Source organism: Mesoplodon mirus, assembly GCF_964341445.2.
Source record: "Mesoplodon mirus genome assembly, chromosome: 19".
NCBI classification, from domain to species: Eukaryota; Metazoa; Chordata; class Mammalia; order Artiodactyla; family Ziphiidae; genus Mesoplodon; species Mesoplodon mirus.
This window is the reverse complement of record NC_138995.1, coordinates 11698934-11713054: the sequence shown is the minus strand read 5'-3', so window position 1 is coordinate 11713054 and position 14121 is coordinate 11698934. Positions and strand designations below refer to the sequence as shown.

Here is a 14121-nt window from a genome sequence, read left to right as displayed (position 1 = left end):
GGAGGCACACTTAGTAAAGATTTATAGCTAACATCATAAAATAAAGAGCTGATTTCCATTAGACAGCATGTTGCTATGATATATTTAGTTTCTGCATATTAGCTGACAGTGTCAAAATGAATTGTACTTGGAAAAAGGTCATATGTAAGTCACATGAATAAGAGAGATCAGAGGATTTTAATATTTGCCTGTTTGTTGTATTGAATTTCTACTAATGTTGCTGTTTATTTTAGGGGGAGCTGGATGAATTTACATGTAATTACAGATCTGCTATATAACCACATGTGACTGGTCCCATGTTTCTCACTTATTACAGCAGTGTTTTGGAGCCGCTTGTGGACTGCCATATATGGCCATCTCCCATTATGCATCTTGGCTTTCATAGATGAGTTGCTCAATTACTATTTGCAAAAGAAGTTAATGCTATTACACTTCTTCATAAACTTTAGAAGCATTTTGAAAATACTTAAAACCCTGTGAAAAACTTTAATTCATTAACTCCATAAATTATCTTGGTTAGAATACATATCTAAACCATCTTTGGACATCTCATGGAGTTTGAAAATCAAGTCTCAAAGAAAAGAAAAATACAATTAAGGCTTTTTGATTTTTATCACATAAGACACATCACCTTAATTTTACTTGTAGATATTTCATATATTTGATGATCTAACGGCATAGTCTTCTACATTATGGATCTATTAGATTACCATTTATACGCAAGAGTCCTATTGACGTTTGAAAATTTGTCTTTTATTTTCCTTCAGCTGTAGTAATTTTGCGAAAATGTGAAGTTAATAGAACAATCCTTTTGTCTATAAAAGTTGACTGGTAGATTTGTGTCCCAGTTCAGTAATAATCTAAGTTGCATTACTTTCAGATGTGTCAAAGATTTTAAATATAAATTATGAGAAAAAGGGAAAAACAGCCTCAGATAAAATATCAGGTTTCCTCTAAGGTGAGTTGTTTGCTTTCACGTTCTGTTGGAGTGAGGCCTTTGATGGCTTAGCTAAATTATGGGCTTTTGATTCAGAAAAGTATAGAATTAAATCCTTACTCTGTCACTTTCTAGCTGTGTGGTTTTAGGCACATAAGCTCTATAATTTTTGTTATCCTCAGTTTTATGGTGGGCACAAAAATACTTCACAGGGTTGAGGCCAATATTAAAACTACATAATACATATTTCTGCTGTGTCTGATGTTGAGACACAAGCTTTCACGTTGAAGACATTCAGATTGATAGCACAGAAGACGTTTGCTACTTATTTCTCCCTTTGGAGGTTAGCCCTAGTCAACTGTTCTCCTAAAATCTTTTCCCTCTCTGAAAAGTTTTGAGATAAAATAGGGAGGGGAATAACAGCATGATTTATCCACAAGCCTGAAGAATGTTCAAAGAGCAGGCCAAAGACCAAGAGCACAAATCAGCTTGACCTGCATTGAAATGCGGATTTCTAAGGCCCCTCTCACAGATTTAGTGCGTGACAACACCTCAGGTAATTTGGACAAGCACTAAAGTTCAGAATATATAATATAAGGGAAGACATACACATTCTCATAATAAAATTATTTTTTCAAAAGAATGAGACATTTAAATTCATGCATTCCTTTATGAATTATGAGTATATGAAAAAACTTTCATAGCAAATTGAGAAAAGTCTTCTAGGCAAGGGAATTACATTAGGAACATTAGTATGCATTGGACTTTGCATTTATAAAGTGAATAGCATCAATTCCCTGTCTCATTCACAGACATTCTAAAAACAATTCCCATTAGATACTGAATTCCACATCAGAATCTTTATTATCTTATGTTTTAAAAGTTAGCAACAAGTGGAACAAAGCAATGCAGATATTATTGTTCAGTTAAATATATTTAACTAGTAGTAATGGTGTATGTTTTCCCAGTAACATTAATCTTAGAATGTTATTTAAGGTACCCAGAGCATTACTAAGTGGTATTTCTGCCTAGCCTATTCTGTCACTGTATACACTTACATGTCTATGCATTACTTTATTTTGCTAATTATTATAAAATTAATACATGCTCATTAAAAAAATTCAGAAATGACTAAAATGTGTTAAGTAAAAATCCCATATCCCCCACCTCACAATTTCCCTCATCCCTTGTCAGAAATAATCACTTAAAATTTTGAATGTGCTCAGATGTTTTTATTACTTACACAGACTAAGTAATTTACATTTCTTCTTTATGTTCTCAAAATTCAAGTAGCTCATAAATTGATCAGATAAACTGTGAAAGGCTTCCATTTACAGAGTCCTCTTCCCATTTACATGTCTGTTGCCATTGTCACCTGCATCTTTTCTCCCAATCCCATAAAATGCTGAGATCACAGAGTGCCATCTATCTCAATCTATGAACTTATATTAATTTTGAAAAAATGTGAGATCTTTTGGAGGGTTATCTAATTTATCATCCAGCTGTTCACTGCAAGAAATCATAATTAGGTATTGTATTAACCTGCCAGTGGTACCCAGAAAAATAGAATCAGAAGTGTAAGAAGGTCTGATTAGGATTGAATGTCTTTAAACCAGGTCCTCAACCCTGGAGGCACATTACCCTGACTTGGAGAGCCTGTAAAGACAGACAGACAGACACACACACACACACACACACACACACACGTACAACAATGCCCAGGGTCGGAGCACTGGGAGTTTTAGTGTGTAGTCCAAGTTTGGGAAATACTGTCTTAAATGAAACTGCCCTTTATCAGCCATTCTAAAGAAAAAGTTGGTATAAATGGACATTTTCAGGGAAATGTTCATGGTTTTGACAGAAATGGAGACCATGGTGCCCTAAAGGTGAAGTGAAGATGGTGATTAGGTAGTACAATAAAGAATACAGTTAACCTTTTATATCAGATCCTCAGTGTGAAATTTCAACTGGTGGAATAGCATGGAACGTTCTAGAAGTGTCTGGTTATCAGAGTCCAAATATCTGTGGGATTAAACGATGTTCTTCTGTTTATGTTCTGGGAAATATTAGCCAGGAATGTGGGCCTAATATGTTTGAAACATGCTGGATAACTGTTCCTCCCTCAGGAGATACAGTGCTCATTTGTACATTCTCATTTGACATCATCATAGAGATACAATAATCAAGACACTTGCTGAACTTTGATTTGTTTTTAAGCCCAGTCTTTCCCAAACATACACATCCAACAGATATTTTGTTGAGAACCACTTTGAGCTAAGCCATATTCTAGGTACTATGGAAGGAAGGCAGTAAAGTTCCCTGCTTTACAGAGCTTGTCTTCTAATGGGATAAGATAAACAAATAATCAGAAAAGACTCCCAAATAATGAGTAATATGAAGAATATAAAACAGAAAGATAAGATGCTGGGTTGCCAGGTGCACTTCCTTTAGAAGCTGTGAACAAAAAGGGCCTGTCTTAGGTGGTGCTCTTTAGACCAAGGCCTGAGATGACAAGAGGAGCTGGTTGTGCAAAGATCTTGAGGGAAGAACTTTCAGAGCAGAATGAACAGCTGGAGCAAAGCCCCTCAGCAGGACTGAGCTTGGCTTCTACACGGAGGTTCCCTGTGCTTAAAGCATCATGGAGGAGATTGCCAAAGACTGTGTTATGTTTGATAAGGAATTTGGATTTTCTTCTAAGTGGTAAAGGAAGCAGTGGGGGTAACATAGTTTATCTTACCTTTAAAAATCTTACTGACTGATCAGAGGGAAAGAGATTAGGGATATGGATGGGGATGGGGATGGTGATAGGAAACAGAAGACTAAAAAGATGAGGAAGAGGCCATTGAAGTAGTTCTGGAGAGATAATGCTTTGTTGAACCTGGTGGTTGTAGCTGAGATGAAGGGAGATGCCCAGATTTGGGATATAATTTGGAGGCACCATCACAGAACTGTCTGTTTTGTGTGAGCCTGAAAATTGGGTGTATGAGGTACTGGGGTGGGGGGTGTTGGGGGGCAGGAAGTAGAGTTGACTGATAAGGGGAATCAAATCAAATTAATTTGACTGAAAACCCCAACCTTACTTTTTTTTTTACTGTGTTAGAAAATATTTTAGTAAATGTTGGTAAAGAGATATTTGTGAAGTAGAAAGAAAAGTAGGCAAATGAATAACTCCCTGGGTATTGGTGTTCCTAAAATATTTGCTTTGTTTGGTATGATCTACATGAGGGTGACCTCATTCGTTGATCCAGTCATCGTAAGAGGACCTACCATGTGGCTGAATAGGTTGTAGCATCATCCCTTATTTCATTCCTACGTATCCTGATTGTTACAGTTAAACAAAAAAAGAAGGAGGAGGAGGAGGGGAAGACAAGAAGAAGAAAAGGAGGGAGGAAAGGAAGGAAGAGGTGGAAGAGGAGAAGCTGAAATAAAAATTAAATATCAATTATTGAGAACAACTGCTTCATCCTAACTTTTTCACTTATGAAGCTTTATCATATGTCTCGTAGGAGAAAATAAAAGCTGTTTAGATGTGGGTTTTGCAGGTGAGCTATATGTTAGGTAGATGCATCCTGATACTGTGGAAGGAGCATAGCTCCTGGTCATACCATATAATAGTTTTGCAAACACCGGAGATTTTTTTTTCATCATTCTGACGTTTAATTTCCTTATCTGCAATTTGATGGTGCTAGCTCAGCATCATTCCTATGGTCTTTCTAGCTTTCAAATCTAAAATCTGTAAGTCTAATTTCAGGTCTTTCCAGATTATTATTGATTCCAATTTCCCTTAACAATTTTTTAAATACAGGTGCTTTTATTTTATTATTTTTTATTGAATAAAAGTGACACGCAACAACAGTTTTTAAGCTGTGTATCCAGCCTTGTGGTGAATGAAGTTTAACAACCTATTCTCAGAGTGTAGCTCTGACTTGAATGTCTGGTGATAACTTTCATTTATGTTACTGAGTAAGATACAGTGAAACAATACAAACAAGTCGTAACCTTACTCATTCATCCATGATGTGAGCAACCTCTATGCTGAATCAGACCCTAGCTTTTGAATACAGAAAGAAGATGTTCTCAGTATTTCTCATGGTTCACAATGTCAGTAACTTTTATATTTCGTCTGCACCTTATAGAAACAAACTTTACTGGGGGTTTCATAGTTGAAAGCTGGCTTGCTGCAGATGATGGAATTTAAACTGCTAGATAGAAAGAGGTTTAGACAATAGTAACTAATGTGGATGAAGATACGTTATGGTATAACTGTTAACACTATGATCTCCTTAAAGAAGGTTGCCATTTTATAGTAAAAAAGTAAATCATACATTGCTTGTTGACATTGTAGGAGACAAAGTGAAATAGATCTTCTCCAGGTACATTGATTTCCTTCTTTTTTCTTTTCTTCTAGGGATTTTCAGGAAATGCAAATGCAGACAGTGTTGTGTACTATAGACTCCAGCCTTCTATCAAAGCCAGATTTCTGCGCTTCATCCCTTTAGAGTGGAACCCCAAGGGCAGAATTGGGATGCGAATCGAGGTGTTTGGATGTGCATATAGTAAGTGTTTGTTTATCCAACACAGTGGAATAGATATCAAAGGAGATGTTTTAAAAGCCAAACTGTATGCTGAAATTGATTTAAGAGCTATGTAAAGAGACATAAAAATGGGAGCAGTTTCCATGGGAAGCTTTATTTGTGCCCATACATGCCAATATTGACTTACGTGTTCAGCTTCTATATTTTAAATCAGAAATGGAAGCATTTTACAGATAGACAAATCATTACAGAGATAGATAGATAGAGATACATGTTTGTAGACATATGTGAATCCATTTATCCAAATCTGATATTTTTGACCAGATCTTAACTTTTAAATATTAGAATGTCCCCCATAGACTATATGTGATGATGTTTCATTTGGGCACCCTAAATTTAATAAAAGACAGTGGCCCATTTAGTAAAACCAATCATCTGTTTTGAGACCAAAGAATGTTTTTCTCTACAGCCTAAAAATAATATGCCATGAAACTCACTTATAAATATGCTATGCCCTGTGCATAAATTCATAGAAAAGGTAAAGACCCCTGCCAAAATGTAAGATGTGTTTGAAGTACTTTCACATAAAAGATAGAAACCACAGATTTCACTTAGTCTCCTCTTAATGAAGTATTTTATTATGCCTTTTTGTGGGACAGAGACCTGAGAGTTCTTGGTAGCCCACCTCAAGCCACACCATCCTGTCATTAGTTTACATGATCTACAATTATCAGACGAGCAGTCTGAGGTTTGGAGAGAGTCAGTAATTTGCCCAGCGTCTCACAACTTACTCCACAGAAGAATCTGGAAGAGAACCCATAACTGTTCAATTCACTGCATCCTTATTCCTCTAGTAAACCTTTATTTTTTTAGCCACTAAAGCTTTCTTCACATGTATTTCATCACTTTTTCAGGTTCACTTTATTTATGTAAAAGGAAGGCGTGTCATAAAGAGGGCAGGCAGCTTGTTGAAGTTGTCTACCCTGTGTCAGACAGAGGAACCACGTTGACAGAATTGTCATAATAGTATTAGTAGCAATAGCACTAATGTTAATAGGATTAATTTTTATAATTCTAGACGTAACAACTTTTTCTTGAGCGCTTATTATATGTCTGGTGCCATATTAACCAGTTAGTTTATAATTCCAAACAAAGTCCAGATAAATACTATTAGGTAACTTGTTCCATTCCCCTACTTTGCAAATGAAGAAGCTGGAGCTTAGAGATTCGATGTTGAGACTGTGTGACTTGTTCCAGCCACCCAGATAGGAAGTGACAGAGCTGGGTTTGCAGCCAAGCCTGCCAGACTCCAGAACCCCAGCTTATTCTCAGGCCTCCTCCAGCTGTGAAATCAGAGATGAGCCATGGGCACCTTACTTCTCATCATCTGCCTGACTTCCTTCTAGCTTTCTTGGCTTCTGCAGTTCAGCTCAGCTGCTCCTGGTATGTGTTAGCTCCTCCCTTTACAACGATCCCACTTGAATAAAATCATCCTTAAAAAAAAAGTCCCGCCCCAAATTGTGATTCTGGAACACAGAATCTGGACAGTCAGTCTCATTTGTCTTTGGATCGTAGAGTTTTAATAAAGCCCGTGCCACACGATGGACAATCAGCAAAGCAAACTCCAAAACGATTCATATTTATAGTTACTGATTCAGAGCATCTACCTTGCAAAATATTTATCGCTGTATAATAATAGCAAACAGTTACTGAGCACTTATTCTGCATCAGATAATAGTTTTTATAGACATACTAATTTAATCCTAAAAATCACCCATCTAATGGAGTCTTAGCAATATTAAGCAGTTTTCCCAGCAGCACACACTTAATACACATTCGATCTCATATGTAAATTCAACGTTAGTTTAACAAGGCTATTGATGCTGTTTTCCCACAGTAAGGTCCCTATGAAGTGACTGCTGGGGTGCAGGCTCCTTTGAGTTCTCTGCTGCCACGTGCTGGATGATAATTCAGATTCCCCTCCCCGCCCCACAACCCCATGAAACATTCTTTTTGCTGTGACTTCATCTGCTGTCTCTTGGAGTAAGCACATCATCCGGGTACTTAGTCAGCCTCCTTTTTTCATGGACCCACGGTTGAAGGGTCAATAGTGAGAGCCAACATTTTGAACTCAAACATAAACACACATGGTAAAATGATACAGCAGGATTCAATGTAAAATGGCTGTCAGATAATTTTGGATAAAAGAGAAAAAAAATAAACTTAATGGAAAAATACTCTCACAGATGACCGAAAATAACCTCAAAATGGGTCGGGTGTGAATGCCTTATGGGAATGTATTTGATCAAATTGACTTTAATTCCTCAATTACACCATAGTCAACACTCTTATTCTCCACCTCTGCATACCATTAGCCTTGCAGAATATTAGTTTACTAAAGCATGATACTATTTAATCATCATTTACTGAACAGTTAATATGTGTCAGGTACTATTTTTTTTACCATTTTAACAACACAGTGAAGTAGGTACTTGGATATTACCATTTTATGGTCTGCTGAATGACCCCTGTAGCTTGCTCTGGGTTGTCAGGCACAGAAATAGCTGAGACCACCAGTGTCCCCTGCCCTCAAAAGGAAGAACTGTAGGTCAGCAAAAGAAGCCCGCTCAAGATTTTGCCTGCAGCTCTCCTGAGTAGCCCAGATCCAAGATCAGACTGGATTTTCTCCAGATATGCAAGACCATTCTTCCGCAGTCCTTAAAAAAAGGAAAAGTGTGGGAGGGCGCGACATGAGCAGGGTTCTCGTGGATCACAGTCCCAGCACACCTGTACGTGCCGGCAATGAAGTGGGCCTCTTGTGAGCTTGAGGAAGGCCTGGAGGATTGCATCCAACCTGCCAGCTTGTGTGTTCCCATTGCCTGCACCAAGTTAATATGACTTTTGGGTGGGCTTTGCCTAAGTGGCTCACTCAAGAATGTTGTATACCAGGGTGCTTCAAGTCTCCTGACACGGGCAAAAGTGGACTTAGAGAAATTAAGAACTTTGGGATTACATAGCCAGTGTTAGACCTAGGATTTAAAATCAGATCCATCACCTTCCAAAACCAGTACTCTTGATGAATCATACATGTGTTCACCCTTTAAATGTCTATTGACACTTGCTGAGAGAGAAATCTACTAGCTGTTGGGTATAGGGAGGAAGTGAAAGTAATATATTTTTTCTTAAAGATGAGAATGTGCAATGTCGTAAAAATTACACAAACTCAATGCAAAATATGGTAGCGTTAGTGTAGGGTGTTAGGGATAACGTGATTGATAAATTGAGGTTAGTATGAGAAAGTTTATGGCAGTAGGTTTTGAAACTAAGGTGCAGATGTTTTCACATGAGAGGCTGGGAGAATGGTCCAAGAAGGGGTGTCTTCTAGTCAAGAACGGGAATGAGGATTGCTTAGAGGGATCAGTTTGTATTTGAGAATGGTCATTCAGACTGAAATGAGGGGTACAGATTAGCGGCAGCAGCTCAGTTGGGAGGCTTCTGAACTCCTTTGTGCAAGTGACAGCTGGAGTCTCAAGCTAGAGGATGAGCACTGAGGAGAGAGAGTTCTCCTGACTTGAATCAGATTCACAGTATGCTGAGGCTATTATTGAATCAAGAGAATTCAGTGATTGTATGTGAGGGGACACTGAGTGATTAGATTTGAACAGCTGTCTGGAAGGTGGTGTCATTTACTGGGAGGGGGCACTAGGAACAAATAAGTTCTGGAAGGGAGTAGGAGAGAGAATTCATTCCATCGCTGAGTTTAAGTGACTGTGAAATATGGAAGATTGGAACTCCACACCCTCTGGGGTGAAGTTACAGAATTGAAACCTATAAAATATCATTAGTTATTAAATCATAACCTTTCCACTTACTGTTGGTAATAAAAGTATAAAGTTGAAAGCTATGTTTGTACAACTACTCATGTCTTTGAAAAACAGAAATGCATTTCTGTCATAATTAAAACAGGTCCTTTATACTGTTTTTCAGGTAGTGTGCATTTTTATGCCAGACCCCCCCGGCCCCTTGTGCCTAAAATGTGTGTTGGCTGAAGTTATAGATGCAAGCTGGCCCTGTGAATATTGCTGGGAAGGTGGCTGTTGTGAGAACCACACACGGTTTTATTAAACCCTGAGTTAGAACAGTAACTTGTTATGAAGGAGCATCAAGTGAATGGAAAATCCATATCAAAGAGCATGTTCTCCTTTCATGTCGGTAAACCTGACGTTGTTTCCTGAGTAATGAGAGAAGCAGAAGCTAAATTTTACGGGTTCAAAGGGAAAGTATAAATTTCAGATGTCTTGGCCATAGCCACTGTGAACACGTTTACAGATCTAGACAAGAGGCGTAGGTAAGGAAATAACTTGTGGAAGAAAGAAAAAGAAAAGACAGTGTTTGATGGTGAAGAACTACTACTCTGCTCAGTGTGTCCCAAAGGGTAAACAATGGTAAACAAAGGCAAGAAAGGAAAATAACTGGGTGCAAGTGAGTGAGTCTGAGGAGTGCTTAAGAAGTAGCAATTAAGCCGCAGGAGATAATGGTTAATGGTGGGTGAATTGCTGAAGCAATCGCCCTGAGAATAGATTCTTAGTTTCTTTTCTCTAGCTGTTGTGTAAACACTCTCATTTTGCGATCCACAATCTCTCCTTCCTCATCCTCAGCAGAATGAAAGCATCCAACTGCCCAGCCGTAGTGAAATAATTACAGTTTCTTTGAAGTGCTGTGATTTCATGATTTTTCTAGTCTTAGGATCTTTTCATGAAGCATGGGGCGATCACCACACGTCTAGCCTTCATTCCCCTACCTAGATAATTTTTTACTCATTGTCTTCTGTCTGCATAGAAATCACTGTTTCTGACAACTTCTCTAGTACTTCCTGTTTAGGTCAGAGGATGTGTTCTGCTCCTGGAACAGCTGTTCTGCTCCTGATCCCATCATGCACACATTATACTGTATTGAAATCGGATGGTCCTTTTTTGGTATTAGTCCTCTGGACAGATAGATGAATGAATGGGGGCAGGTCTGGGGAACTTCAGGAAGGCTTTTCCCGTCATCCAAGTGTCATATTCAGTCCATTAAAGATCAGGCATAGAGCACAGGGAAAACTGAGTGAGAGGATTGGCAGAGAAGAAATGTACAGAAGTGTTACACTATTATGTTTATTTGCTTAAATGCAGACTGTGTGAGAGAAAATTATGGATTCTATTTAGTAAATGGAAATAAGTCAGAAATTACAAAACTCATGTTCACTTAAAATAAGAGTATGCATTTCATGATGTAAAAAATACTGGAGGTTGGAACTACTTACATCTGTAGATTTCTGTTTAGAAAATATATTAAATAGGAAATATAAGAAAGTAACGTGAAAAGTACAACTGTTTATCTGGGTGAAAAATCACTGAAAGAAAACTAAGTAATAGCCTTCTGTCTACTCAGGATGCAGCTCTCTCACACCGCTTGTTGGGTTGGGGAAAAAGGAGAAGCAGGAAATGTGTTAGATTTACCCTAAAGAATAGTTGTGATTGAATCCAATACCTACTTATTAAGCAGCTCCAACATGTTAACTGCTAAAATCTTGACAAGGTGCTTTAAATACAGTCCCTGCTCTCAGATTGTTTATCAGCTAATACTGTAGCTGAGGGATCCTATTTTATGTCAGAGTTTAAAAAGAAGATGGATTCATGTTGGCCTAAAATCAAAGTGGATAAATTCTAATTCTTTGCAAAGTTTGCAGTCTTAAGATTTTAATTTGATGATACGTGAAGTTATTTTAAAATTAAAATGAGGTTAGCTTTTAGAATGCCAGAAAATAAGGAGACTATGAAAACCCACCAGAATAATGTCAAAAGAACTCAGCCGACTGAAGGGGCTCTCACTGACCAAAGATGGAAATATTTTAGCATCAATAAAGATAGTAACTGCAGTTTTGAAACATATTAACTATATTTAAGTGAATGGGTTCATGATAATACTAAAAAAAACAACCTCATTGGTCACCTAGGAGAACTATTAAGGAATCGACTCATTATTTTGAAAGCTAATAAATGAAGAGAAAACATCAAGCATTTATCCTACTCTTGCTATGTAATCTGTACCTCAAGGTTAATCAAATAGAAGATTAGAGGGGATTTTTCTTTAAAGTTATATTTATATAAATAAACAAGGAATAGTAGAATCAGTATATGCCCATTTTGCAAAACTAAATAAATTAATGGACAAGTCAATAGTTATAAAATTTACAAAAAGAGAGAGATTTGCTTTTAGGTACCAGTCATAACAGAGTAGCTTTTATTGGACTATCTTGCTGCCCACAGCAATTATAGTGGCTGGATAAAAGACACTTTAAAAAATGCCTGAGGGCTTTGAAATTCAACTCAAAACAGGCAGCAGCTTGAGAGGACTTGATTCTTGAAAGATGGAAAGCAAACTCCTGGAGATCCATATTTAACTGACTTTTTCCTAAGAACATCATAATACTCAAGCAGCAAGTAGCCAGATTTTACTAGGCTGAGGAGACAGAGGTCAGAGTTCAAGATTGCCAGAGTGATTAGAATTTAGGGTGGAATACTGAAAAGGAGGGTGTCAGAGAGGGAGAGCCCTGACTCCTGCATACACATTCCCCTTAAATCCTTGCCTGATTCCTGACTTGCCCATGCCCACTATGCACCAGGCAAAAGCAAGAGCTGGGAGATTCAAGTCCTGAGGACTTCATCCAGCATCTGCCTAGTTCTGGGAAGGATACCTTTGGAGTCCAAGTTCTGCCAATTTAGAGGGACTTGTTAAACACTTTGGGCTTTTACCTGAAAAGGCAGAAAGGCATTGCCTTAGGAATAAACACCATAACTGAGGACCAATTGTTACGTCCTGCGACTAAGGACAAATCCTAAATAGACCTGTCCAAGAAAAACCTGGAACCAAGCTTTCACAGGGTCAAGGTGATCTGCCAGTAATTCAGTTCCCTGATCTCTTCCATTTAGTTTCTGCCACACCATCCATCCCTCTACAGACTCTCCCACCCTCCCAGCTCTTCTCACCCTCTTCTCCCCCTCCCCACCTCCTCTTCCTTTCCTGACCCTAGATGTTCTCATAGGTGGTGACCTACTCAGCTTAAATATCATTTCCTCAGAGATGTCGTCCCTAATCAACAACCTAATTTAGACCTTTCTGCTCAAACCTCTGATATCACCCTGTCCTTTCCCTTCAAGTTCCACTTAACAATTTGTAAAAACATCTGTTCAGATGGGATGAGTTGTGTGATGTCTTTCTTTTCCTTCTGATTGGAGGATCCATGAGGATGGAATGTGTTCCCTGTTACACAGCCTCCTACTGTAGAACTTGGCACAGTAAACGTTCAGTAACTATTTGTTAAGTGGAGGTATTAAGAAAAGTATCTGATTAGCCATGATATAAACCAAAAAAATGAATACATATGCAAACATCCAAATATATTATACTCAAGCAGTAGCAACTGACGAAAAGAGAAATATCTCCGAGATGAACATATGAAATTTCAAAAGTTGTTATTATTAAAATGATAATAAGAGCATACTAAATAATAACTGTCAAGGCATTTTGATATTTCCCTCGGGTGCCAACAGCTTTTTTGGTATAGCATGAAAGGTTGGAATTATTCTCCACATATTCCAAATAAGGAAATTGAGAATTGGCATTTAAGTGATTTCTGTGACATCACAAAAATAACAAATAAATATTAGAAACAGAAATCCAGCTTACATCCTCCAATGATACACTCCAGCGTCCTTGATGAAGTAGATGTTACCAATTTCAAATCTATTTAAAAGGTTAATTTAAATTGATATGTAAGTGGCCGTGATGATGTTTGCCCCCATAACCTCCTGGAGTCTTATCACTGACCTTAACTCAGTCTGTTTAAAGCCATGATAGTAAAGTCACCTTTTCCCTGTGGTTATATACAGCATTTGATCCTGTGCCTTCTTCCTTTTTACCATATTAATTTTAGTTGTTTTAAACCTAAGAGTCCCTTAAATCATTCTATGTTCTTTTATGCTACTATGCAAAAATAGAACAACCCATTTCCTGTTGATTTCTCAAGTGCTTGGTCTCTCCTCTCCATCTCTTTAAAAGCACAATTCTGTAATGCAGATCTCACGTGCCTATACATCATGCTGTAGTTTTAATATTTCACTATATAATAGTTTAACAGTGACTCAGTCTGATTAATGTTTTTTAGAAGTCAAAATTGGACCTCTGTTTGTTTAGTGATTCATAGGTAGTAATTTTTAAATAGAGAGGCAGTATGATCAGTGTTTAAGACTGAATTCAATTTAGCCCAGAAGAGTTTGGTCCATAGCTGTTTTCTCTAGTGGTAGCACTCTTTTTCTATTTGTGTTTTTGGGATGATTCCCAAAGAATTATTAGAAGAGTCTCATGTCTTTTTCAAGAACTCTTTCATGACCTTCAATAAAGTGAATTTTCTATTTTTAATGATTTGTTTTCCATTTCATGCATTTTCTATTCCAATTTTTCTCTTTTAAGTTTCTTAGTCAACTGATCTCATCAGTAATGCTATGATTCATGGTTTAACTCACAGAATCCATTTCTCCCTGAAAGACGTTTCAGGGACAAGTCACTACCACCTCCACAATTTTCTGCAAGTACCACCTATGGTAT

General features: G+C 37.7%; 1 protein-coding gene across 7 annotated transcripts in view; it reads left to right on the top strand.

Moving 5' to 3' along the window:
- Window positions 1–14121, top strand: part of CNTNAP4 (contactin associated protein family member 4) — a gene marked incomplete at both ends in the record, with an annotated part of 261961 nt that overhangs the window by 137801 nt on the left and 110039 nt on the right. For all 7 annotated transcript variants that reach the window (XM_082608081.1, XM_082608082.1, XM_082608084.1 and 4 more), the window contains one exon: window positions 5346–5493. In XM_082608081.1, coding sequence (XP_082464207.1) covers window positions 5346–5493 — 148 coding nt within the window. The remainder of the gene's footprint in view (window positions 1–5345; window positions 5494–14121) is intronic.